This window comes from Galleria mellonella, unplaced genomic scaffold (genome assembly GCF_026898425.1).
Source record: "Galleria mellonella isolate WM207_F2 unplaced genomic scaffold, CSIRO_AGI_GalMel_v1 utg93, whole genome shotgun sequence".
Lineage (NCBI taxonomy): Eukaryota > Metazoa > Arthropoda > Insecta > Lepidoptera > Pyralidae > Galleria > Galleria mellonella.
The window spans coordinates 5,425,493-5,451,329 of NW_026442176.1; the positions used below are offsets into that span (position 1 = coordinate 5,425,493).

General features: G+C 37.1%; 1 protein-coding gene across 10 annotated transcripts in view; it reads left to right on the forward strand.

Moving 5' to 3' along the window:
* Nucleotides 1-25,837, forward strand: part of LOC113514058 (voltage-dependent L-type calcium channel subunit beta-2) — a 204,184-nt gene that overhangs the window by 149,409 nt on the left and 28,938 nt on the right. Inside the window, exon 1 of one of the 10 annotated variants that reach the window (XM_052902722.1) lies at nucleotides 16,222-16,414. The exons of the other annotated variants lie outside the window; for them this stretch is intronic. Within the exon in view, the coding sequence (XP_052758682.1) occupies nucleotides 16,373-16,414 (42 nt within the window). The 5' untranslated portion in view covers nucleotides 16,222-16,372. Of the gene's footprint in view, nucleotides 1-16,221; nucleotides 16,415-25,837 lie in introns of those variants that run through there. 10 annotated transcript variants of the gene reach the window in all.

The following is a 25,837-nucleotide window of genomic DNA, read 5'->3' on the forward strand; positions in this document are numbered from 1 at the left end:
ATAATACGAACTGTTTGTTTCTTCTTTAATTTTATATTCTTTGTATATATATATATATATATATATATATATATATATATATATATATATATATATATATATATATATATATATATATATATATATATATATATATATATATATATATATATATATATATATATATATATATATATATATATATATATATATATATATATATATATATATAACCTATGTTACATGTCTATACGCGACGGTTACCACTTTCCATCAGGTGGGCCGTCAGCTAGTTTGCCATTCTAAGTTGTATACAACCATTCTTTCATGTCAGCCTTTAACTGTCCACTGCTGAACATAAGCCTCTCTTTAATGGGATTGTGCCAGTAGTTGCCACGCTTGGCAGGCGGATTGGCAATCGCAATTAAGTTTTGGAGATGTTTTAAAATGAATACTGCTGCCCATCCCTCGCCTTCTCTTAGTCGCCTCTTACGACACTGACGGGAAAGGAAGGGATGGCCTATTCTATGCCGGGACCGTACGACAACCCATGCACTAGACAAAATCCAGTAAGACGATGACTGTAACCATATGTCTAAAATCTATTCGCAGTTTCATGATTAATATAGCGTCTACTAAATTTATTAATACCTCTCGTACGGTGCAAGAGGTGCTTTGTCTTAAAAAAAAAAAAACTTAATAATTAATAACATAAAAAAAACCGGCGCCGGCGTCGCCACGTGCGCACACGTCGGCACGTCCGGTGTGTGAGTAAAGAGAAAAAATTGTGACAAATGTGAATTACAAGAAATGTGCGCAAACGAATATATATAGAACACTGGATGTGTACTCAGTAATTCAATCTTGCTGTCGGTGCTTGAGTGCAGGGCGAATTAAGGCCCTTCTCACATTATACGGCCGCTTTGTACAATTGCTTTAGTTTTATTTAACTTGGAATGGGGAGTAAAAATTGTGACAAATGTGAATTACAAGAAATGTGCGCAAACGAATATATATAGAACACTGGATGTGTACTCAGTAATTCAATCTTGCTGTCGGTGCTTGAGTGCAGGGCGGATTAAGGCCCTTCTCACATTATACGGCCGCTTTGTACAATTGCTTTAGTTTTATTTAACTTGGAATGGGGAGTAAAAATTGTGACAAATGTGAATTACAAGAAATGTGCGCAAACGAATATATATAGAACATTGGATGTGTACTTGCTGGTGGTGCTTGAGTGCACCGTGGATTAAGGCCCTTCTCACATTATACGGCCGCTTTGTACAATTGCTTTAGTTTTATGTAGCTTGGAATGGGGAGTAAACTAATGGTTCTCTTAAAGGAAACTAGCGCTATAAGTCTGTTTAAAGCAATATTTACTACCTTTTTGCCCGTTCCTTTGTATGTATGAATTTCAGAAGTAGGAAAACGAATTAAATAAACCGCTTCTAAATATTAAAATAAAATATATAACAGATTTTAAATCAAACTTTAAGAAATATAACTGTGGAAATCGCATCTAATTTGGGGTAGTTTTTCTAAATATGACCCCTCTTATTATTTCATGTTAAATATCTCCCATGTATAAACGTCATACAATTTTATTATATTGATAACATTATATATTTTTTGTTATTATAATTATAATACAATACAAATAATACATAAAAACACAGGCTGTTACAAAAATAAATAAAACAATGACAAAAATAAAAAAAAAAAACAATTTCCGCGTTCTAAATTCAAATATTATTCGTCTATCGGTATAAAATATTTTATTCCTTTTAAAATAAGAACAATGAAATTACCAACGATTAAAGTAGCTATTTTTCTTTGATTTTTTTTTATTTAAAAATATAAACTACGTTTTTAAGTACATAAATCGATTTTGCTTAGTGAAGACTATAGTAATCGAATAATTTACAGAGTACCTGACCAACTGTCTGAATATGAAAACCGCAGCGTGTGGGTGGACCAAAAATATAAATTATAGTACGAATGGTTCGTGTTTACTCGACGACATTCTTATGTGATTCCACAACATGTGAGATACAATAATTCATTTATTTAAACGATAAAAAAACGCTAACACGACCCAGAAGATGGTAAACTGGGTTAAAGATATTTGCCAAATGGATAACGTTGGCTAGGCAATGATAGGTGGAAATAAAGGTGAGGATGAAGTCAAGTTACTTGGTCCGTCGGGATTTTTTTTTTATACCACTAACGTGTCAAACAAGCATACGGCCCACATGATTGTAAATGAATGTACAAGTAATGTGAATGTATGGCAATGAATTACAGGGTATAGAGGAATAACACCTGAGTCCTCAGGAATGGCAGCGCATGGGGGGTATTATGCACGAAACAGTATACTCTGTTATGTCCACGGTACTGCTCATGTCTATAGGCGACGGTTACCGCTTTCCATCAGGTGGGCCGTCAACTTGTATGCCATTCTAAGTTGCATAAAAATTCATCAAAATTATTACAAATTTCACGCAGCATACACTTATTAGGTAAGTACACTATTATTCAGAGCCTCCTAATTTTTAAAATCGATTAAAAATAATCATTTCAAATAGTAATTTGTATTCGAGTACGATCGTTTGCAATGTATTTAATAACTCGATTTGTCTCGGTAAACCCATTGTGTACAACTCGTGTAATAGAAAAAGTAATAACGATCGATTATCCTTATTCGAGATGTTATTAGAATCGATTAAATAACATCCGTATTATTTTAATCCGATTCGTTACAATCGAATGGTATTTGTTAATATTTCGCATGAGCTAATAGAGAAGTATACGTCAGATAGTAAACAGCGTAATAAAAAGACGTAACGCCAAGAGTAAAATTTGGAACCGTTCATTTTTTTATACAATGGTAAACAAGTCAATGACCGTGATAGAAAGTGATCATCACACTATGAAGCTAGTGGTATCCATCATGGTTAGCCATTCCTGAGAAGTATGGTATTTTGGATCGCGTTTATAGACATGAAGATCATGGAATACACTATAAAGTCAATGGTGTTATTAAGGTGTTATACCTCCGTATCCTGTAATTTCACAGCCATATCTCACTGTTCGAACCGTCTACTTAATCATACCCTGGATTTATTTTTTAAGCAATTTGATGTCTTAATACTCACTAAAGTATATATTTTTTTCTTTCCCGTGGATGTCGTCTATTTATTTATTTCTACTTAGGCACACCAACAGTATACATATTATACATAAATTAAATAACATTTTTTGTGTAGCATGCTGATATGCATACCCATAGCAGGCGTACACAACATTGACTACAGATTACATGCATATAAATGTCATAATATAATTAATATAATAAATTAAATTTATAATTCTTTCTTAAAGCTTCACCAAAGCCTGACTGCGGTTGCCAAACTGCCTGCTAAGAGTGGCAACTCTTGGCAAAATCCCCTCAATCCCATTGGCCCTTGGTCTCAAAGGCCTTCCCTTTGAGGGGTTCCTAAGAACTCCTTAAAGGGGAGGGATTTTGGCCCTTGAGGGATTTTGTCTTTGGGAACTGTCTACTGTCTGTCTGTCTGTCTACAGTTAGGGACTGATATGATAATGACGATCAAATTTTTAAACAGGAATATTGAGAAAGTGAGACAACTTCTTGATTGCAATTATATTTTTTATTTATTTTATTTATTTAACACTTTATTGCACCAACATTACAGGATTTGTTAAACAATTTTCAATACGTATAGTGTAGTACAAAAGGCGGTCTTATTGCTAAGCAATCTTTTCCAGACAACCTTTGGGTAGAAATAATTATCCGATAATTTCTTTTATTTTCTGTCATTCTTAATCAATAAACTGGACGTCTGTACGAAGGATTTTTAGAAGATTGTTAGTAACTTAGTCTATCCCGCGTCTTTGCCCGCGTGAACCAGTACTTCTTTTTATGCAAATTAGAATGGCAAACAATCTGACGGCCCACCTGATGGAAAGTGGTTACCGTCGCCTATAGACATGAGCAGTACCATGGACATAACAGAGTACACAATTTCGCCCATGATACCCCCCATGCGTTGCCATTCCTGAGGACTCAGGTGTTATACATCTGTACCCTGTAAATTCACTGCCATATCCCACTCTTCAAACCGAAACATAGCTATGCAAACACAACTGCTTCACGGTGAGAAACACGAATGGGATAAAGTATTCTATGTACTACGTTGATACATAACCTATCTCTGTAACAAATTTCATTAAAATCCGTTTAGTAGTTTTGTTATAAAAGACTAATAAACATCCATCCATCGTTACAAAACTTTCGCATTTATAATATTAACAGCCCAACATTATCTTGTTTTTTTTTTATGGCTGAAAAAAAAAGCAGGCGGGATACGCTAACGGGATACGCTGGCGGAGCACCAGTGAAGGGTGATAGATGAGAATGAAAACAGGCCAGTTAGCCCATCATGATGAATTCATCAGGAATTAACCATGATAGTTTCCAGGGGAAGCCGCTAGTAGGTCGACCTGGTTGGGTATATTGTTAGCAATGGGATTCTTAGTCTCCATTACTAACAATCTCTTTCCTCCTACATTATCTTGTTTATAAAAAAAAATCAACCAGATAAAGCTAGTCTACATGTACGCCATACTAAATCTAATTTCTGGTACATAAATACAGATATCAATAAGCAATTTGAACACTTCCACGGCACGTGAGTGTACATTAGGGCGGCCGAGACATCGCCACCTCGCGTGCTATTCTAATTGCCGTGCGTTACACTTGGTGGCTTGGTGTACGCACTAAGACAGTTTGTTACGATCAAGTCGCTCGTACCAGTTGATGGGATAGTTTTTTTAGCAAATAAAATACAGTAATTGAGCTGTTTGATATTTCTAAGTATTTTGTACTGTTTGGTATAAGATACAAGTGGAAGGATTATCCGATTAAATGTAATTTTTATTTTTCTCATAGCTGGTGGTAACGCCACCTGTGCTAATGGTAAACGCAGGGCAGAAAGGAAATGTTAGTAATGAGATTTAACAGCCCCATCCCTTTTCACCCCTCTATATTTTATATGTATTTGTCGAGTCACTAAATTAGTTTAAAGTACAACAAAAGAAGGTAATCAAGTAGTTTAGTGCACAGGCAAGTGAGAGATTGAAGGAAGAGCAATTCTGAGAACGCGAAGGGTGGTTGTGCGTGTGCGTGGCGCCCCCTATGTAGGCGGTAGTGTGGGCTTGTGTGAACAGATACTGTTTTTCAAAACTACGCACCGTTTCCAGGAATAAGTACATATAACCTTTAATAAAAGTTTATTTATGTACTTATGTGTTGGCGATTGAATCCGTGACTAGGATATGTCTATTGCCCGGAATTAAAAAGTGGTCTGTGACGGCCTACCTGATGGAAAATGGTAACCGTCCCATATAGATATGAGCAGTACTATGCACATAACAGAGTATACTGTTTCGCCCATGATACTCCCCATGCGTTGCCATTCCTGAGGACTCACGTGTTATTCCTCCGTACCCAGTAAATTCACGCCATATCCCACCCTTCAAACCGAAACACAGCCATACAATTGCTAATTTACAACAACTACGTCTGGACAAAGTCGCGCTTATTGTCTTGTACATAAAACTATTTACAACTAAAAATATATAGTAACCATACATACATATATAAATATATATATATATATAACGTCGAAAACAGTTGGAATCGCTGATGACTGGCAATTATTTAGCGGAAATAAGTTCTGAGGCACTGTGAAAACTTACTATTGCGTGCTTTGAGTTTTCACGCCACCCACCCCACGCGCGGCCCGGCCCTGCGACGCTGCTCCTGCTCACTACTCGTATCTTCCAACATTTACAGCTGAGTTATTAACTTCGCCAGCAATGTATATGCCGCTAGGTGATAACTTCGACTTTTTCACGGCACAATTTAACACAGCGAGGGGCTACGTTTGACAGGAAGACAGGTGTTAAATTTATATGATACGGAGGGAAGCTCTAGCGTGTTTATGTTGTAGCGAGCGATTATATCGCTTGTTAAGTATCGCCGAAGCGCTTCCCCGGCTGTTAGTTGGAGCCTCGAATTTTACGATAGTCATAAATGTTAATTTTATGAAAATTTGGATTTTGTGCCGTTAATATGTTGGGACGATTCGGCAAACAACTTTTCTTTTATTACTTTTGTTTGCGAAAGTTCGCTCGGTGTTGTCTATGGTTTAAAATTCAAGGATATAGCGGTGAATAATGGTGTATTGTAACTATTATCGCCGTGTGGTCCCAGCATAGAATAGGCCACCCCTTCCTTTCCCGTGGATGGCGTAAGAGGCGAATAAGGGAGGGCTAGGGATATGCAGCAGCGTCTTTTTTAAAACGTGGCAATTACTGACCTAGTTTGGGGGTTGAAGGTAATGCAGACTTTTTTCTCGTCCAATATTAATTGTAAAAATTGTAAATTGTACTTTACGCAACTGTATCTCACTTCAATTATTTAATTATCATTGTACATTTTTATGTTTGTGGTGCAATAAAGAATGATTATTATTATTATTATAAATAAATTCTAATAACTTTTTAAATTTTGAAATGTTTTCATTTTAAGTGAATATAGTCTTTTACAGTGAAATGTGCTGTACCTAAATATAACACAAATTAGAAAAATAAACAACAAAATTGCACATTTTTCATGTAATTACGTTGTAAATATTTATATCTTTAAACGCAATATTTTAGAATAATCAGAAATACCAGAGGGAGACTTTATGCAAAAGTCGATTGCTTGGGTACCTCTGTCCTATTCGTGTTTCAACCGTAAAGCAGTTGTGTTTGCATAGCTGTGTTTCGGTTTGAAGGGTGGGATATGGCGTGAATTTACAGGGTACAGAGGAATAACACCTGAGTCCGCATGGGGGGTATCATGGGCGAAACAGTATACTCTGTTATGTCCATGCTACTGCTCATGTATTTAGGCGACGATTACCACTTTCCATCAGGTGGGCCGTCAGCTTGTTTGCCATTCTAAGTTGTATAAAAAAAATTGTACAAGAATTGGTAGAAAAGAAATAATTAATCCAAATAAAATTCAGAAATGAAAATTACAGGAGGGATCGCGGGGCGGTCGATCTGACAGGGTATATGCTAACAACTGGCAGTCTGCATTACTAATAATCCCTTCCCCTCTTATTTCTTGTACTTGCGATAGTTTATGATAAAATTCTATTATTAAAATAGAAATATGTTGTGTTTTATTTCCCAACAATAAGAATATATTTAGTAAACAGTAGTATTCAAAAAGGAAGTTGCTCAGAACTGAATCTTTTACTATTTAATTTCCAAAATTGATATATTTGAGAATACTGTCTCGTAAATATAAACATTAGAACTCTATATATTTATAAAGCTACATTAATTTGATTTCCCACAACTAGCCGCGTAGATCTCAGAGAGGCACTCGAAGGGAAGCATTCACGGAAACTCGTGTCGCACGTTCCTTTCTAGCGACATATCCCATGAGGTGAATGCACTCTCATTAAAGGGCGGACGATTTTAACTAAATACCTTGTCCATTACCTCACCGCCACACCGAAGAGCCTCGCACCATCCAACTTACGCGTCGATGTAGCGCGAATACCGAAACGGGTGTCGCGTTACGCTCTCTCCGGCCCTTAGTTTTATTTTGTCAAATTGTAACTGAAATAAAACGGGCGCGCAATAAAAATACCATTGGTACTGTTATTGCGGAGTGGTGGTAGTACAGAAATAGATGCGATGGGGCACTCATGTCACGCACGCGGCAATAGGAACTGCGCTCGCGACATGTAGGAAATTGACGCATTAGAAATAGTGTGGGGGCAATCTACGCCTTCTGTCCGAGACCGTCGTAAACAACTGTTTACAATGATCCGAGATATTTTGGTTGGATTGTAATAAAATTGGCGATTCTAATGTTGTTTATTTTATCGACGATTTGAATGAATATAATGAACGAAATATTGTAATACTGGTGCTTTCCTGGTTTCCTGGAGTGTATTAGGAGACTGTAAAACTTGTTGATTAAATCTATACATATAATAAATCTGTAGAGAGGTCAGTTCTGTACATGAAATATATTTTTAAAATAACTATCAGCGGTTGATTAGTGATCGGTACTGATGCCAAAAATGCAATCAAGTAAAATTTTTGTCTGTCTGTCTGTGTGTTCGATATAGAAACAAAAACTACTCGACGGATTTAAAAAAACTTGGTATAATTATTTTTCATACTCCTCGGCAGGTTATAGTTTACTTTTCATCACGCTACGATCAATAGGAGCAGAGTAGTGAAGGGAAATGTTAGGAAAACGGGAGAAGTTACTCCATTTTTAAGCTTCCGTTGCGTGTGCAGCCTTAATGGTCACTTTTTAAACTGTAAAAATGTCCACCCGTGCGAAGCCGGGACGGGGCGCTAGTAAATAAATAAAGTAGCAGTGGAAAAAAGAAAACTCAAAATATAAACTCTACACCAAACTGCCTGATTCATATGACAATAGTAGACTTATACCAACATACATTTATCGCATTGTGGTCCCGGCTTAGAATGGGCCACACCTTTCTTTCCCGTGGATATCGTAAGGGGCGATTAAGGAAAACTTAATGGACGAGGAATCGGCAGCAGCGTCCCTCTTCAAATACCGCCTACCTGATTGCGGTTGCCAATTCGCCTGTCAAGTGTGACAACTACTGGTAAAATAACGGTATATACTGGCGGGGCACCAAGAAAGATGGTGATTTGATGATAACGTGGGGATGAAACAGATCAGTATAATGTCCATTTCATATAGAAAGTATTAACTAAGATGGTTTTCAGGGGACACTGCGTAGAGGTCCTTCACGTTCACCTCATAGGGTATTTTTTATAAACTGAGGTGACAAACAAGCATACAGCCCACCGGATGGTAAGCGGTTACCGTATATACTCACAGGGTATATAGTCAGCAATGGGCCTGTAAGATCCCCATTTCTAACAATCCCTTCCCCCTCTTCCTGAACTATAATATCATTAATGAAAGTGTAAATAAATTGCGCGCAGAAAGTACGTTGGTTATATTAATAAAGAGTAGGCATCGGAATTTTACAACAACAACATTATCAATCTTTCCGACCGGTCGGAATTCTGGGCACATTATTTTCTGTAGTATAGTTACAGTACTACATATGTAGTTGTTTACTGCAAATCCGCCCGAACGCGCGAACTCATTACCTCTTTATTCCCGGTGGAATTTCAGGGAATGTTTTGGCGGGATACGATCGTTGACATTTAACAGACCATTTGCTAGCAATATATCCCAGGACGGCCTCCACACGGTCGCCTATAGACGTAAACAATAAAACATAGGCATTTCAGATTAAACTGTGATTATCTTAATATTACTTTATGCTATTTCTGAGAATTAAGGTCGAAAGTTATGATCATTTCCTCTATTTTTTTTTTACGATTTTTTTATACAACTTAGAATGGCAAACAAACTGACGGCCCACCTGATGGAAAGTGGTAACTGTCGCCTATAGACATGAATGAACAGTACCATGGACATAACAGAGTATGCTTTGTCGCCCATGATACCCCCCATGCGTTGTACATTCCTAAGGATTAAATTGTTATTCCTCTGTACCCTGTAAATTTACTGTCATATCCCCACCCTTCGAACTGAAACAGCCATGCAAACATAACTGCTTCACGGCAGAAACACAAATGGGACAGAAGTAAAAATGGATAAAGAGGTTTCTTCGGGGTAGCAATACGCGTATAATGCCCCTGGTATTACAGATATTCAAAGATTACGGTGATTGCTCACCATCAGGTGGGTCGTATGCTTGTTTACTACCTCAATGGTATAAAATAAGAGATAAAAAAACGGACGACTTTTGTACAGTCTCCCTCTGGTAATCTATCATCACTCACATGAATTTCGCCAGCGTTTCTTGACAACGCAGGCGGAGTTACTGTTCTATTTGTAACCCATAAAAAACACTTCATAAAAGGAAAGTCATTCAAAGTTTTGACGTTTTGACCCTAGTGGTTACCTTATTAAAGATGCTTTAGGTATATTCAAAACTCGAAGACCGTGTTCATCTGATTAAAAGAACCAAAGGGACACCTTTTACAAAAAGCCTTCTGATTGGGGACCTTTTAAAAGTAAAAACGTGTGTGGTAAAATTTTTACATTACTGTATTTCAGTTTGGATGGACATGGATTAAAAATAATAAGAATGTATGAGAAGTAACATGAACTTCAGAGTATTCCTGTTTTGTGATATGTAGGATACTATTTATGTCTATAGACGACGGTAAACACTTTCCATCAGATACTTTGCTATACTATGTTGCATAGTGTTTTGTTTTCACAAAACCCATGTTTCTTGGGTGTATTGCATTGCATCCTGTTTTTTACTTCGTACATCTAAGTTGTAAAATGAGCTCTCGTCTTCAGTTTTCCCTTTACAATATAATATGGGGAATTTAAAAAAAAACATCTACAAACATTTATAAGTTCGGTAAAGCATAAGCAACTCCTCTTGTACTGCAGGTGTTCATTGGCAACGCTAGCCACTTTCCATCAGATGGATCGTCTGCTCGTTTGACTCTCTAACAATAAAAAAAACATTCAGTCTCGTGCTAATTTAGAAAAATTCATCTCCCAAATTCGTCCCGAGAATGAAATCTGGGAATTGAAAAGCAACGTACCGAGCCAGAAGTCAGTCTGGCGTCTCTGCTTTTAAACTTCTATGTCAAAGACAAGTTTACAAGTGGCACTTGCGAGTTAAAATCAGAGTTAACCAAACATGTCGCAGGGTGAACGACTCCAATCTATTTCAGTTTCTCAATAATTTAAATACAGCAAAAGGAACGGTTTGTCCACCCGTCCGGTACTTGCAGCCGTTCCATTTCACTTTTGAACATTTCAAACTATTTTTATTATCAGTTATCTATGATTACAACATTATCCGGATATGATTTAGAAGTTTCTTCCTTGTTTATTTTAACTACTATACTACTAGAGGGAAAGGGATTGTTAGCAATGGAGTGTGACATTGCTAGCAATATGCCCTATCAGGTCAACCTGGTTTCCCTGGAAACCATCGTGAACAATTCGTGTTGAATTTGCCACGATGGGCTAACTGACCTGCTTCATCCTTACCTATCATCCCTCACTGATGCCCCGCCGGTGTATAGCGATAGCGCAGGTGAGGTTACCATTTCATTATCACCCATTAAAAAAAAACTACTATACTACTATTACTACTATTATCATGATCATCATCATCATATCAGACGTTAACTGTCCACTGTTGAACATAGGCATCCGCCATAAGGGGTGTTTTGCCAGTAGTTGCCACACTTGATAGGATGGTTAACAGCTTTTTTTTGAATGGGTGAAAATGAAATGGTAACCCCGCTTTCGCTAACGGGATACGCTGGCGGGACACCAGTGAAGGGTGATCGATGAGAATAAAAACAGGCCAGTTAGCCCATCATGATGAATTCATCAGGAATTAACCATGATAGTTTCCAGGGGAACCGCGTCAGGGTCGATCTGGTTGGGTATATTGCTAACAATCGGATTCTTAGTCTCCATTACTAACAATTCCTTTCCCCCCTAACAGCCGCAGTTATGTGGTGTTTTAACAGTCGTCTATATACCCATACAAACAACGATCCTACTTATATTTTTGCCCCCAAATAATGTGCTCGCTTAGCTGTAGCTATGAACAGGGGTACTCATAGTGTATTAAAGTCATTATATGGGTACCTTTGTTTTAAAATTATTTCTCCATGAAGCAGTATGTTTTAGTTTGATAAGAGGGATATGGCAGCAAATTCCAGGGTATCGAGATATAAGACCCTACTCTTTATTACCCATACTTACCCTTAACCATCTTAGACTATTCCAAATGTAAATCTTCCAGCATAAAAAAATATATTTGTTGAAAAATTTGTAATAATGAGTCGAACTCGCAAACACGCCATTTCTTACAACAAATAATATCGCAATAATAGTTTGAAATAAATGTATGTATGAAAATATCAGGAGCTTATTAATAATGATCAAGTTGGGCGAACCGCCAGATCATACAAAATTTTATTGTCTTTACGTACATGTACTATTGTTTTTAATGAAAAATACGTCTAAATAAAATTAGATATTGCGTTATACACAAACGGGCAACGTCATGTCTACCTGATATATTTTTTTAATGGATGATAATGGAATCGTAACTTCGTTCGCGCTTTTGGGTTACGCTGGCAGAATTCCAGTAAGGGACAATAGGTTCTCACATAATGATAGCAGTATACCATGCCAAGATGACTTCCACCCGGTTGTTTATAGATATAAAACAGTCCCCTGGCATTTTAAATGCGTTGCTATTCCTGAGGTCTAAGGTGTTATTCCTCTGTACCCTGTAATTTCACTGTCAAATTCCACTCTACAAATCGAAACACAAATAATTAACGACAGAACCATTAATAGAACAGACCTATGCTATGACTTTTGTACAGTCTCCCTCTGGCGTCGCTAATTGTCAATCTTCATAATATTTAATTCAGTACAATTTATTTATTTTTATTTATATAGGCACCTACTTACCTTCGTTGCGTAAATCTGTGACACATCGCAAGCTCTCCGTATGACTAGTTCACACATTATTAATTTGGATAAACGCCAATAAACCGAGGAAAGTATTCAGAAGTGGTTTCATAAGATATTTCATTCATACTCGCAACAACATTGTAGCATTCGACGCTATTATGACTAACTGTCCCCGCTACATAGTTCGCGTGACCGATATATATTGGCCGGTATAAGACGTAGCCTACATCCATTTCAAATAGTACGTGTATGCCAAATTTTATGGCTATCGGTTGAGGTTGAACAAACAAACTCACTTACACATTTATAATATTAATAAAGACTTTATACCATACTATACCATATCAGCCGTTAACTCTTCACTGCTGAACATAGGCTTCCCCCACAAGCGAGAGTTGCAAGCAGTTGCCACGCTTGGCAAATGGGTTGGCAGTCGCAAGTACTTTAATGATAACTTAACTAGTAATTAGTAACTTTGATGATGTATTAAGATGGGGCGTTGCTGCCCATCTCCCTCATCAATCATTATGTTCTCCTAATCACATTAAAATCTCAAATCACATGGGAAAGAAAGGAAGTCTCTTAAGGAAGAAATCTTATTTCTATGGTAAAAAATTAAGATTTTATCCTAATTTTAAAAAGTTTGATAACTTTATATTCAATTTTTTTACTAAAATTTGAAACTTATTCTTTCTTCAATCGTAACAGAATTGTTAAGAGACTATCAATTGCCAAAATAATTATGAATGATGATTCAGAATTTGTGAATATTTCGTATATATTCGTATGTATACATGTATAAAGATTGGTACTGAGACACTAAGATTATCTTAAAAAGAGTGCCTTCTGCGGTAAGATCGCCATATTGTATTATTATTATCATACGAATATCAGCTTTTAACTGTCCACTGCTAAACATAAGCTTCCCCTTTTTGCCAGTAGTTGCCATGCTTGGCAGACGGATTTGCAACCGCACTTAGACTTTGGAGATGTTTTAAGAGAGACACTGCTGTCCATCCCTCGTTGTCCCTTAGTCGCGTCTTACGACCTTCACGAGAAAGGAAGGGGTGGCCTATTCTATGCCGGGACTTGTACGGGAATATTGTATATACAAGTGTATCTATTGCTTGTGTTCTTTTATTCTTGTATGTTGTATAATGCAAATAAAACTATCAACTATACTCATTCATCCACAAAATAATTATTTATTTTATATTAAATGGATTTTATTCAAAGACGATTTTGATTAAAAATAAAATGCATGTTTTTCTGTTTTCTTCTGTTTACCTATCTAGGGAGCGCATCCCTTGCAGTTCTGCACCCTCTTCCTGTTATCTAAGTACGTGTAGAGACTTCATATCTCTAATTTGTATTTTATTATAGATATTTTTCATTATATTATAGATGTATTTATCAAAACTGTTTTAGTTTATTGAGACAAGCAGCGCCATCTACAACTAGAGACCGCAACTGGAATGAATTCTTGCAAACTTCGATGAAGCGTCTGCTTGAATCAGTGTCTTGTGACTCTTTAATACTAAACTATTACGACAGATGGCGCTAATCTGGAACAACGGAAAAGTTCAATGTTTTCCGAGCTTTAGTAAAGCTACTTACCTAGTTCAATATTTGGCTACAGTACTTAGAGGGCGCTTCATAAAACCTTGACTTCGTAATCGGGCACTGACACTCACTGAAGTTATTTTGGTCTGAACTGAAATTAATGAACATAGATTGTACAGTAAATCTATTATTTTAAACGGTTACTTTTTCACTATTAAATTAAATATCCTCTTATGGGTAGACAGAGAAAACCCAGAGTCAAAGTCAAAGAACTATATATCTACGTAATCTTGTTTCATACTTTTTCATAAATTATATTATGAGATAGTCGATTCAGGAGATTCTTGATATCTTTAAACAATATTGTTTAAAGATATCAAGCCACCATTTGTCTCATTAATAGGTCAGTCTAGCCTTTTCTAGCTCAATCTGACGATGTTTCGACCCATGTTGATGGTGGTGGTGGAGTTCGATTTTGCTCTTCCAGCCATGTAACTTCACGGAAGCCTTTATTTAAATTCCACGTAGTCTCGAGCCTAGTGCTTGCCAGTCAATATATTAATTTAATCTAATTATTAGAACTGTTTAGTTGCCAACCGAGACAGACATCAATGTCGAAGCACGCGGAACCGCTGCCTTCACAAATCTACTATCTCACACGCTTCATTTGAATACTAACAACTTGAATTATACACTTTGTGCCGAAAGGAATAAGGATTATATTCGGTGTTTTAAAAACTTTGTTGGATAGTAACTCTGTAATGCGAAATATTTTTCAAGTTCGTACCTATCGGAACGTTTTGTATCCATTGCTTCTTTTGTTCATTATAAACATGTTTATTGAACATTTTCGACGTTCGATAGGATCTTACCAAACTTTTTTACGAATATTTTTGATATACAATTCTTTAATGAGAGGATCTGGAGGTTCATGTCTTGTCTAAGGCTTCCTCAAGACAAGGAAAACGTTTTTCACCATAAACGCAAAGGATGGTCTCCTGCAAAACCACAAAAAAACTCGTAATTTAAGGTATGGAACTAACTTCCAGCAGATCAATATTGCAGATCAGATACGGCAACACACCTGCAATTTTTCTGATGATGCAAGTGCCTTTGGGCGGTGATTATCACTTTACCATCGGGTGGGCCGCATGCTCGTTTGCTCCAGCTGAGATCTATAGAGACTTTGTACGAACGTTGTCTCCGCGAATTACTACTTCTATCCTGCCCCTGTTTCTGCAACGTCAAGCAAGATATAGTTCCGAGACTATATTTTAATTTAGGGTGGAATAACATAACACATCAGAAAGAACGACGTTTGAAGAGTTAGATAAATGCCATAATATATTATGGAATGTGTGTAGTGCTGTTCATGTCTATATGCGATGGTTACACCTTTTCTTTAAGGTTTCTTCTTAGGGGTCCGTAGCATGTGTATCAGGGGTCCGCAGTAGCTCTGTTAACTGTAAAAATATTTATTAGAAAATTGTAGTAAACTCGACGAGACGTATTCACGTCAGTCGGCGAATTCAATAAAATCTATTGAAATTACCAATAAAAGTTTGTTTTAAATATAAAATGTCTTTTTTCCTAAATTTAGGACCTTACTAAAGTGTCCGTGTAGTCCGTGGGATAGTTTAAACTGTCAAAGTGGTATGTGACTGCGAAAAGTTTAAAAAATGCCTGCATTAGTTGAATCACCAATTTATTTGCTATTTCAAATGACGTCAAAAACTATTGCTCAACAAGTCGCATCGTAGCCCTCAGTTGGAGTATTACCTGTCTATGTCTATCTATAGGGAAAACCGTAGTACCCGGATCCCGTAGTTTTCTAAGGAAAAAATAAATAGTGGTGGTACATTCTATGCCAAGACCGCATGACAAAACATTATTATATGCTTTTTAAACTATTTCGTCCAATAAACGCGAAACAATAAATAATTCAATAAAAAACACGGTAGATCGACAACGTCCAATTGAGAAACACGTGGCCACCTCGCCTAATCTTTTCTTAGGTACCGAGTCATATATTTTTAGCGCGTAGCAAACGGCCGCGCGCGACGTACGCGCCCCGCGGTTACAACAAAAAAAACAGTGTAATGCACAATTAGTTAGTAATATTAGTGCTAAGTGTCAGGTGCTAAGTGTCAAATAGTGAGATGTGTGCTTTATGACAAAGGCTGTATCACAATGGATCGATTCAGACGGCAGCGGTACAGGCAGCGGCGGCGGGTACGTTCCCTGTATGTTTCTATCGTGAAATCTGGGTCGCATTTTGACAGATACACACGTCTGGCTGTACAAACGTCTAGTGGAGTGTGCTGTGTTTTATTGTACTAGTATTCTAGCATCTAGTGGATATGCCTGACTTAATTGAAATGGATAGTATAACTACGAATAGTATAACTTAATACAGGTTACGACCCGTCTACGTGGCAAATTACATTTAAATACATACAACCGTTTACGTATTGATTGATTGAAACACATTGTAACTTTTCACTCTTTACAAGCTTACGTATTTTGGAATAATAAGAAAATGATCTTATAATATGTGTTTTAATTGATCATATGACCAGTCAAGGTTTTGAATTTCATATTTGGTTATTGGATCGCATTTAATTCGCGCGAATTTTCAATCCATTCGATGTTTATTCATCAGTAAATGAACTTGTGCCCTATATTCGTTGATTATCATATGTGAATGCAAAAAACTATATATTATTATAGTTATATTGACTCGATTCGTTTTTTTTTTTAATGGATGATAATGGAATGGTAACCCCACCCGCGCTATCGGTATACACCGGCGGGGCACCAGTAAAGGATAATAGGTGAGGATGAAATAGGTCAGTTAGCCCATCGTGACGAATTCCACAAGAATTGTTCACGATGGTTTCCAGGGGGAACCACGTGGAGGTCGACCTAATAAGGCATATTGCTAGCAATGGGGCTGTCAAACTCCAATGCTAACAATCCCTTTCCCCCCGACTCGATTCGGTTATCATTGGTAATATAAAGGCAATTTGTGTAATTGTGTTTACATTGCACGTGTATGCCTGTACGTATGCACTCAATAATAAGCTTTGACGAAAGCCGTTTATCTGCCTCATTTATTTTCTAACAAAAGAAACTAAAATATATTTTTATTGTTATTATTTCACATAACTGTCCGCTGCTGAATATAATCCCATAAGCGGAGTTTTGCCAGTAGTTGTCACGCTTGGCAGGCAGGTTGGCAACCGCAGTTAGGCTTTTAGAGATGTTTTAAGAGGGACGCTGCTTCTCATCCCTCGCCGTCCCTTAGTCGACTCTTACGACACCCACGTTAAAGGAAGGGATGGCCTATTCTATGCCGAGATCACACGGCGAAAATACATTTAGTTAAGTACTACTTATAACCCGCGGCTTCACCTCTGTGAATCAGTATGTAAAGTAAGTGCTAATTTAGGACATAACCTATCCCCAAACAAAATTTCATTCAAATACATTCAGTAGTTTTGGCGTGGCATATATATATATATATATATATATATATATATATATATATATATATATATATATATATATATATATATATATATATATATATATATATATATATATATATATATATATATATATATATATATATATATGGTCGTGTGCTTCCAGCATAGAATAAGCTACCCCTTCCTTTTTTTATACAACTTAGAATGGCAAACAAGCTGACGGCCCACCTGATGGAAAGTGGTAACCGTCGCCTATAGACATGTGCAATACCATGGACATAACAGAGTATACTGTTTGTACTTCCTATCCCATGGGTGTCGTAAGAGGCGACTAAGGGAATGATAACCCCGCCTGCACTATCGGTAAACACTGCGGCGACTAAGGAAGGGCAAGAGATGGACAGCAGCGTCCTTCGTAAAACATCTCAAAAAGCCTAACTGCTGTTGTCAACCCGCCTGCCAAGCGTGGCAACTATTGGCAAAATTCCCCTTATAGAGAAATCTTATGTTCAGCAGTGAACTCCATGACTTTTATTACTGTTTTTTACATTAAACTTGATAATCTATCAATTTTCAACTTAGAAATATAATAGGTAATAGAATTAGTGATGGGACATTGCTAGCAGGCGATCGCAATTGACTAGTGATGTGCCTGAACAATAATCCTTTTAGCTTTTACCCGCAACTTTGTCTGTATTACTTAGACATGTTGATTGACCTGGATTAAAAGCAGCCTGTATGTCCTTTTCTAACACATGTAGGCCACTACTATAATATGCCAAACAAACAAGAGATTGTTTTTTTTTTTAATAGACGCAATGGAATGGTAATTCGCCTGCGTTAACGGTTTACGCTGGCGGGGCACCAGTGTTAGATGGGTGAGGAATAACGGGTCAGTTATTTGTGACGTATGCCACAAGAATTAACCACGATGGTTTCCAAGCGGAATCGCGTAGAGGTCAACCTGATAGGGTATGTTGCTAGCTCCCCCCCCCCCCCCCCCACAGTGATTATTTTAATCCGTTAAGGCGTCAAGACAAACAAACAAACTCACTTTCACATCACAAACACTCAGGTTATGGAATGATCTCCCTGCTGAGGTTTTCCCAAGAGACTACAGCATGGGGTTCTTCAAACGGGGGGTAAAGAGGTTTCTTCAGAGTAATACCTCTGGTATTGCAGGCGTTCACAGGCTACGATAACCGTTTACCATCAGGTGGGCCGTATGTTTGTTTGCCACCTCAGTGGTATAAAAAAAATTGTAATATTAGTAAGAATCAGTAAGGATTAATGAAAAAATGTATTTAATTATGTCAAGTAGTGTCTCTTAATTAAAAAAAAAAAGCTCTGTTTAGTATGGGGCAAAATGATATTGGGTCATTCATGCCTCGAATTTTTACTGTTAATTCAATGCATTACAAATCATAGAACGACCATAGAACGACTCACTAAAATGACCATTTTAGTTCTCAGAGTGGCAGGTTTACTCATAGCAGCAAGCGTGGCAATTTCTCGCTGCTTTGTCACGTTTCTCAAGAAGTGAGAAATTTGTCTTCACGTTAGTGTGCGGTGATTAAAAATCCTAAATTAGATGTGACGGCGGGATAATAATATTTATATGCGCGATCATATAATGGACCGGAAAATTCGTTCGTCGTACTTGATGCAGTTACGAAATTAAGATAAAGTTTTATAGAAAATAGTTGGCCGTACGGTCCCGGCGTAGAATAGGCCAACCCCTCCTTTCCCGTGGGTGTCGTAAAAGACGACTAAGTGAGGGCGAGGGATGGGCAGCAGCGTCCCTCTTAAAACATCTCTAAAGCCTAACTGCAGTTGCCAATCCGCCTGCCAAGCGTGACAACTACTGGCAAAATTGTAATTTGGCAATTTACAGCAGTACCCTGTACTTTGGTTATATTTTGTTAGGAGAGGGACTGGCTGAACACCAGCGCTGTGCAGCTGTTCACATTGCGCTGGGACACTTACAGCATCAACTGAGCAGGTTCCTTTTGCCTACTATGGGACATTTTTTGTATATGTTATCTATTATTTTATATTGTAATTGTGTGTTTACTGGCAATAAATGTTTTCTATTCTATTTTATCCAACTAGCTTTTACTTTTTTTTTTGACGGGTGAAAATGGTATGGTAACCCCGCCCGCGCTAACGGGATACGCTGGCGGAGCACCAGTGAAGGGTGATAGATGAGAATGAAAACAGGCCCGTTAGCCCATTATGATGAATTCATCAGGAATTAACCATGATAGTTTCCAGGGAGAACCGCGAGGAGGTCGACCTGGTTGGGTATATTGCTAGCAATAGGATTCTCAGTCTCCATTACTAACAATCCCTTTCCCCCCTACTTATAATATTTGTTAGTTTACATTTTTATTAAGTTCTAATCACATATAATACAGTAGTAACCTATATATTGCAAGAAAAACAGTGCAAAGTGAAAGACGTGACGGTCTCATCAATGTGGAAAGCCCTCGAGCCTCCGAGCTCTGGGTCTGAAGTGCTCTCGAGGGACAACCGCTGAGCCAACCACGCCAGTCGGAAGTTTATGGTAGATTGTCAGGCGTCGGTGCGAGCGGGACAGTTGAGCGTATTTATTTTAAAAATGTATTATTGCATTTATAGGCCTCTTCCATTCTCTATATCCTTAAATGGATACCCAAACAAAGGAAAAGATATAATAATAATAATAATATATATATAAAAAAAAACAATAATGAAGAATTTATGTAATCGATTGAATATTTTTTTATAAATTTATTTTATTAAGAAACTATTAATAACTGAATGAAATTGCACGTATTATTTTTTTTCTTTTCTTTATAATGGAAAATAAAAGGCTTTTTTATTTTAATTTTTTATTTTATTATTGCATTTATAATTAACATTGTCTTCCATAGAAAAAAAACCAGACTTCAAATTACAGAAAAACTGGTTTTATTTCATTTAAAAAACTAAACAACTGAAGCGATTTTGTTAAAACTTCTATGGGATCAATCTGTAAGTACGAGTATGTCCTAATCCGTATCCTTTTAGATAAAAAAATCCAAATTAATTTAGATTTAATTTAATATAATTATGAGGGAACAAACATAAAAAAAATACATCCGAATTGAGAACCTCTTTCATTTTGAAGTCGGATAAAAATAGGCAACTTTAACACATCAGTAGTGTAGTGGTTTAACACTGACTTGTCTTTCGATAGATGCAGGTACGTTCCCCGCAAAAACACATTCAATTATATTTAACCAATCAAGTGGCTTTGCTTATATAAAATATACTCTATGCTAAGATGTATGTGTACCAAATCGATTCAAAATCCGTTCAGTAGTTTTTACGTGAAAGAGTAACAAACATACATTCATTTCTCCATCGTTACAAACTTTGACATTTATGATAAAATAATAGGATTATAATAAAAAAAAATATATATATATATATATATATATATATATATATATATATATATATATATATATATATATATATATATATATATTATAGTTTTGTATTACTATTAGTAAGAGGGAAGACCAGAGGGAGACTTTGTACAAAAGTCGATTGCTTGGGTATCCCTGTCCCATTCGTGTTTCTATCGTGAAGCATTTGTGTTTGCATGGCTGTGTTTCGGTTTGAAGGGTGGGATATGGCGTGAATTCACAGGGTACAGAGGAATAACACCTGAGTCCTCAGGAATGGCAACGCATGGGGGGTACCATGGACGAAATAGTATACTCTGTTGTATTCATAGTACTACTCATGTCTATAGGCGACGGTTACCACTTTCCATCAGGTGGGAAAGCTTGTTTGCCATTCTAAGTTAAATAAAAAAAAATATCATCAATAAACTCGTTGTCTATTCATGCATCACCATATCATCCGTTAACTGTCCACTGCTGAACATAGATCTCCTTCAAATGGAGTGATTTGCCGGTAGTTGTCACGCATGGCAAACTATTCGTATATATGTATTTGTATTGCCAACTATAGCCGCTATAATGTAGCCACTTGATATTTATTTAAATAACATATCATTTTAAATAGGAAATTTTTAAATGCTTCAAAAAATACACGATAAATAAAATTACTTTTAAACCGCTAGCAGTGCGACCACGCACAGCTGATCTGCACCCCTCGAGTTATGGATCTCGATCGCGCCCTCTGTCAAGATTAGAATGCTATTTTCTTTACCACCCTTGGACTAGATATTATATTTTTATCTTTAATTTAACCTATTTACTTAAGAGGACCCACTGCTCGTAATTTCACCTTTCTCTTAAATTTAAGTTTAAGCTGTATGGTATAGAATAGGCCACCCCTTCCTTTGTGGGGAGAGGGATTGTTAGTAATGGAGACTGAGAATCCCATTGCTAGCAATATACCCAACCAGGTCGACCTCCTCGCGGTTCCCCCTGGAAACTATCATGGTTAATTCCTGATGAATTCATCATGATGGGCTAACTGGCCTGTTTTCATTCTCATCTATCACCCTTCACTGGTGCTCTGCCAGCGTATTCCGTTAGCGCAGGCGGGGCTACCATACCATTTTCACCCATAAAAAAAACTCCTTCCTTTTCCGTGGGTGTCGTAAGAAACAACTAAGGGAACTTAAAACCCGAGGGATGAACTACAGCGTCCCTCTTAAAACATCACCAAAGTTTAACTGCGGTTGCCAACCCACCTGCCAATCGTGGTAATTACTGGCAAAACTCCCCTTATGGGGAAGACCTATGTTCAGGCCTCTCCCATAATTTCTGTTGCCAGTTGTTTTGCAAGTTGGCAACCGCAGTTAGGCCTTTGCTAATTGTTTTAAGGATGCTGCTGCCCATCCCTCGACTATAAGTTCCCTTACAGTCGAGGGATTTCAATATTTTATGTTTATGCCAGCTGATTAAGTGCTTTTTCATGTTTGAACAAGCTGAGGTTCCGTACCAAAATGAGATAAACCATTCTTTGTTTTTTGCCATTGTTGCCGTCTATATGTTTTTTTTAATGGACTGGAAATCCAGTCTATGCTAACGATGTACGCTGGCTTAGCACCAGTGAGGGATGATAGGTGTGAATGAAAAAGCAGGTCAGTTAGCCCATCGTGATGAGTACACCTGGGATTTAATACGATGGTTTCCAGGGGGGACCACGTGGAGATCGACCTGACAGTGTATATTGCTAGCAATGTGACTGGCCGCATTACTGTGGCCCTTCCCCCCGCCGTCTATATCTTAGACCGACTCCTATGGGTGTTGCCATGGGCAGCACAGTAATAATTTGTCATATGTTATTTATTTGTTTACTTTAATACGATTGAAGCATAGCAAACAAGCATACGGCCTGTCAGTTATAAGAGGTAATAATATAAGAAATAATACCAGAGGGAGACTTTGTACAAAAGTCGTTTGCTTGGGTACCTCTATCCTATTTGTGTTTCAACCGTGCAGTTGTGTTTGCATGGCTGTGTTTCGGTTTGAAGGGTGGGATATAGCGTGAATTTACTGGGTACAGAGGAATAACATCTGAGTCCTCAGGAATGGCAACGCATGGGGGGTATCATAGGTGTAATAGTATACTTTGTTATGTCCATAGTACTGCTCATGTCTATAGGCGACGGTTATCACTTTTCATTAGGTGGGCCTTCAGCTTGTTTGCCATTCTAAGTTGTATAGAAATATAATTTTACTGTGCATTAAAGTTTAAATAAATACAGAAATTGGTTTTCTTTTTAAAAAACTATCCATCTTCTGCCTATAGTCATGATCAGTCTCATGTTTTATTATTAATACTATAATTATGTTTCCAGTTTGAGTTATTTTTCTTAATTAGTATAGGAGACCTTTCAACACGGTGACACGTTAATGGTCACACAGTAGTTGGTCGAACATCAAACCCGCACCGTCTCGGCGCCGTAACTGGGTCACCGCCGTCGCCGGCGCGGCGTCCATCGATCCGCCCTGCACGCACGCGCTCGTCTCACTAACCACACACAAACAAAACCCAATCCTATTACCCCACAATTAGATCCATATTCGCTTAAATCCAACAATGGACTACCGCATGCCGATTATATATTCAATAACACGTGTGTTTAGCTCTTATTTCTATGTGTTAAAGTTCATTCTCCTTTAGCCTCTCAATGATTAAATTTCTTTGCTTTTTGATATCTTATCACTAGGTATTAGAGTTGATATTCATTTGATTTGTGTTGTTAAAATTATTTACAGAGCTCGCGTATGGACTGTTGATGTTTGATACTATGAACGATTTGCAATTAACATCAAAATCGTGGCTTTACGAGTTAGTTAAGGAAAATTTTAAGCTCCAAATGGAAATCTTTCAAAGTTATTTTCCGTTTTGTCTTTATGGAGTTTTATTTATATATAATTGTATGATTTTGTACAATCAATTTTATTATAGATATTTAATAATATAATAATAATAATAATTTCTTTATTATTTACAAAGATCCATTTTTGTTAGTAACAATTGACTTAAACTATGTTATGAAAAAAAAAATACAAAATTAATTTTTAACAAAAATGTGGACTAGAAAATGTAGAAATTGAAAGGATTCTTTGCAGTTAATCATTCAATTGTTTTAATGTAATAATTAAGCTACCTGAATATTTAATTAAAACTTTACCCACGTTAATCTACTAACGTCCCACCGGTTATGGGATGGGCGTAGATTTCAGGGTGTTTTGAAATTTTATTATGGCAACAACAAAGATGACATTTCAGTACAGGATAGATTGCAATAGGGCCTAAACTGCGTTTACCTGTACGCGGTCGCCACTCAAGAGCCTTTCTTCCCAATGTGTTGTCGGTTCTTCAAGCTATGTGACCAGCTTGTTGCCACTTCAGCTTGCTTATCATTCAGGTTATGTCGATTACTTTGGTTCTTTTGCGGATATCCTCATTTCGGATTCTTTCACGCAAAGAGAGTCCGAGCATAGCCCTCTCCAAACCCCCCAATGGTAAAATAACTATACATAATATATATATTAATATAACAAATATATAAATCATAGCTAATCATATAATAGATTAAGCGATTTAAGACTATGTAACGTGTCATTAAGAGATTGCCCTCGCGATAAGACCGCCTTTTGTACCTTTATGTGTATATTTCAATCTGTATTTATGTTACTGTATTTCACTTGAATTATTCACTTGTCATTTTATATTTTTATTTATGGTGCAATAAAGAGTTAAATAAATAAATAGTATAATTTGGAACTCTTCGTTATTGTAATAATTTGAAGTAATGTTCACGAAAATACTCTTTGATATCAATAGGTAGTGCATTCCAAAGGTTGATGGCTTAGATTTACCATCGATTGAGAACAGAAGATTGATCGGTTTGTTTTTGTATACTGAATTAAGTGTTTTTTTTAATGGGTGAAAATGGATAGGTAACCCCGCCCGCGCTATCGGTATACAACGACGAGGCACCAGTGGATGTTGATAGGTGAGAATGAATGCAGGTTAGTTGGCCCTATAATTCATCATGGTGGGGCCCACCATGATGAATTCTATAAGAATTAAAAATAATGGTTTCCAAGGGGAACCGCGTGGAGGTCAACCTGAGAGAGTATATTGCTAGTAATGGGGCTATTTTTTTTTATTGGATGAAAATGGAGTGGTAACCCCGCCTACGCTGATGGGATACGCTGGAGGGGCACCATTGAAGGGTGATCGATGAGGATGAAAACAGGCTGGTTAGCTCATCATGATGAATTTATCAGGAATTAATCATGATAGTTTCCAGGGGGAACCGCGAGGAGGTCGACCTGGTTGAATATATATTGCTAGCAATGGGATTCTTAGTCTCCATTATTAACAATCCCTTTTCCCCCCCTAATGGGGCTATTAGACACCATTACTAACAATCCCTTTCCCCCCTTACCTAAACTAAGTGTTATCTTGCAGAAGTCCATATCACTGGTTATTTGATCCAAATTATTTTATTTAATTCCGCTACCATTAGTATGTGTGTAACTCGAAAATTGATCGAATAAAATAATTTGCCTGAAGATACCGCATTCAGAGGTGAAACACGTGTCGCAAAACTTGCGTGAACAAAATGGCAGTCGGAGATTAATGACTAATATGGAAGGTTGAGGAACTTCTGTCATAGTGACACACTTCATTCCTA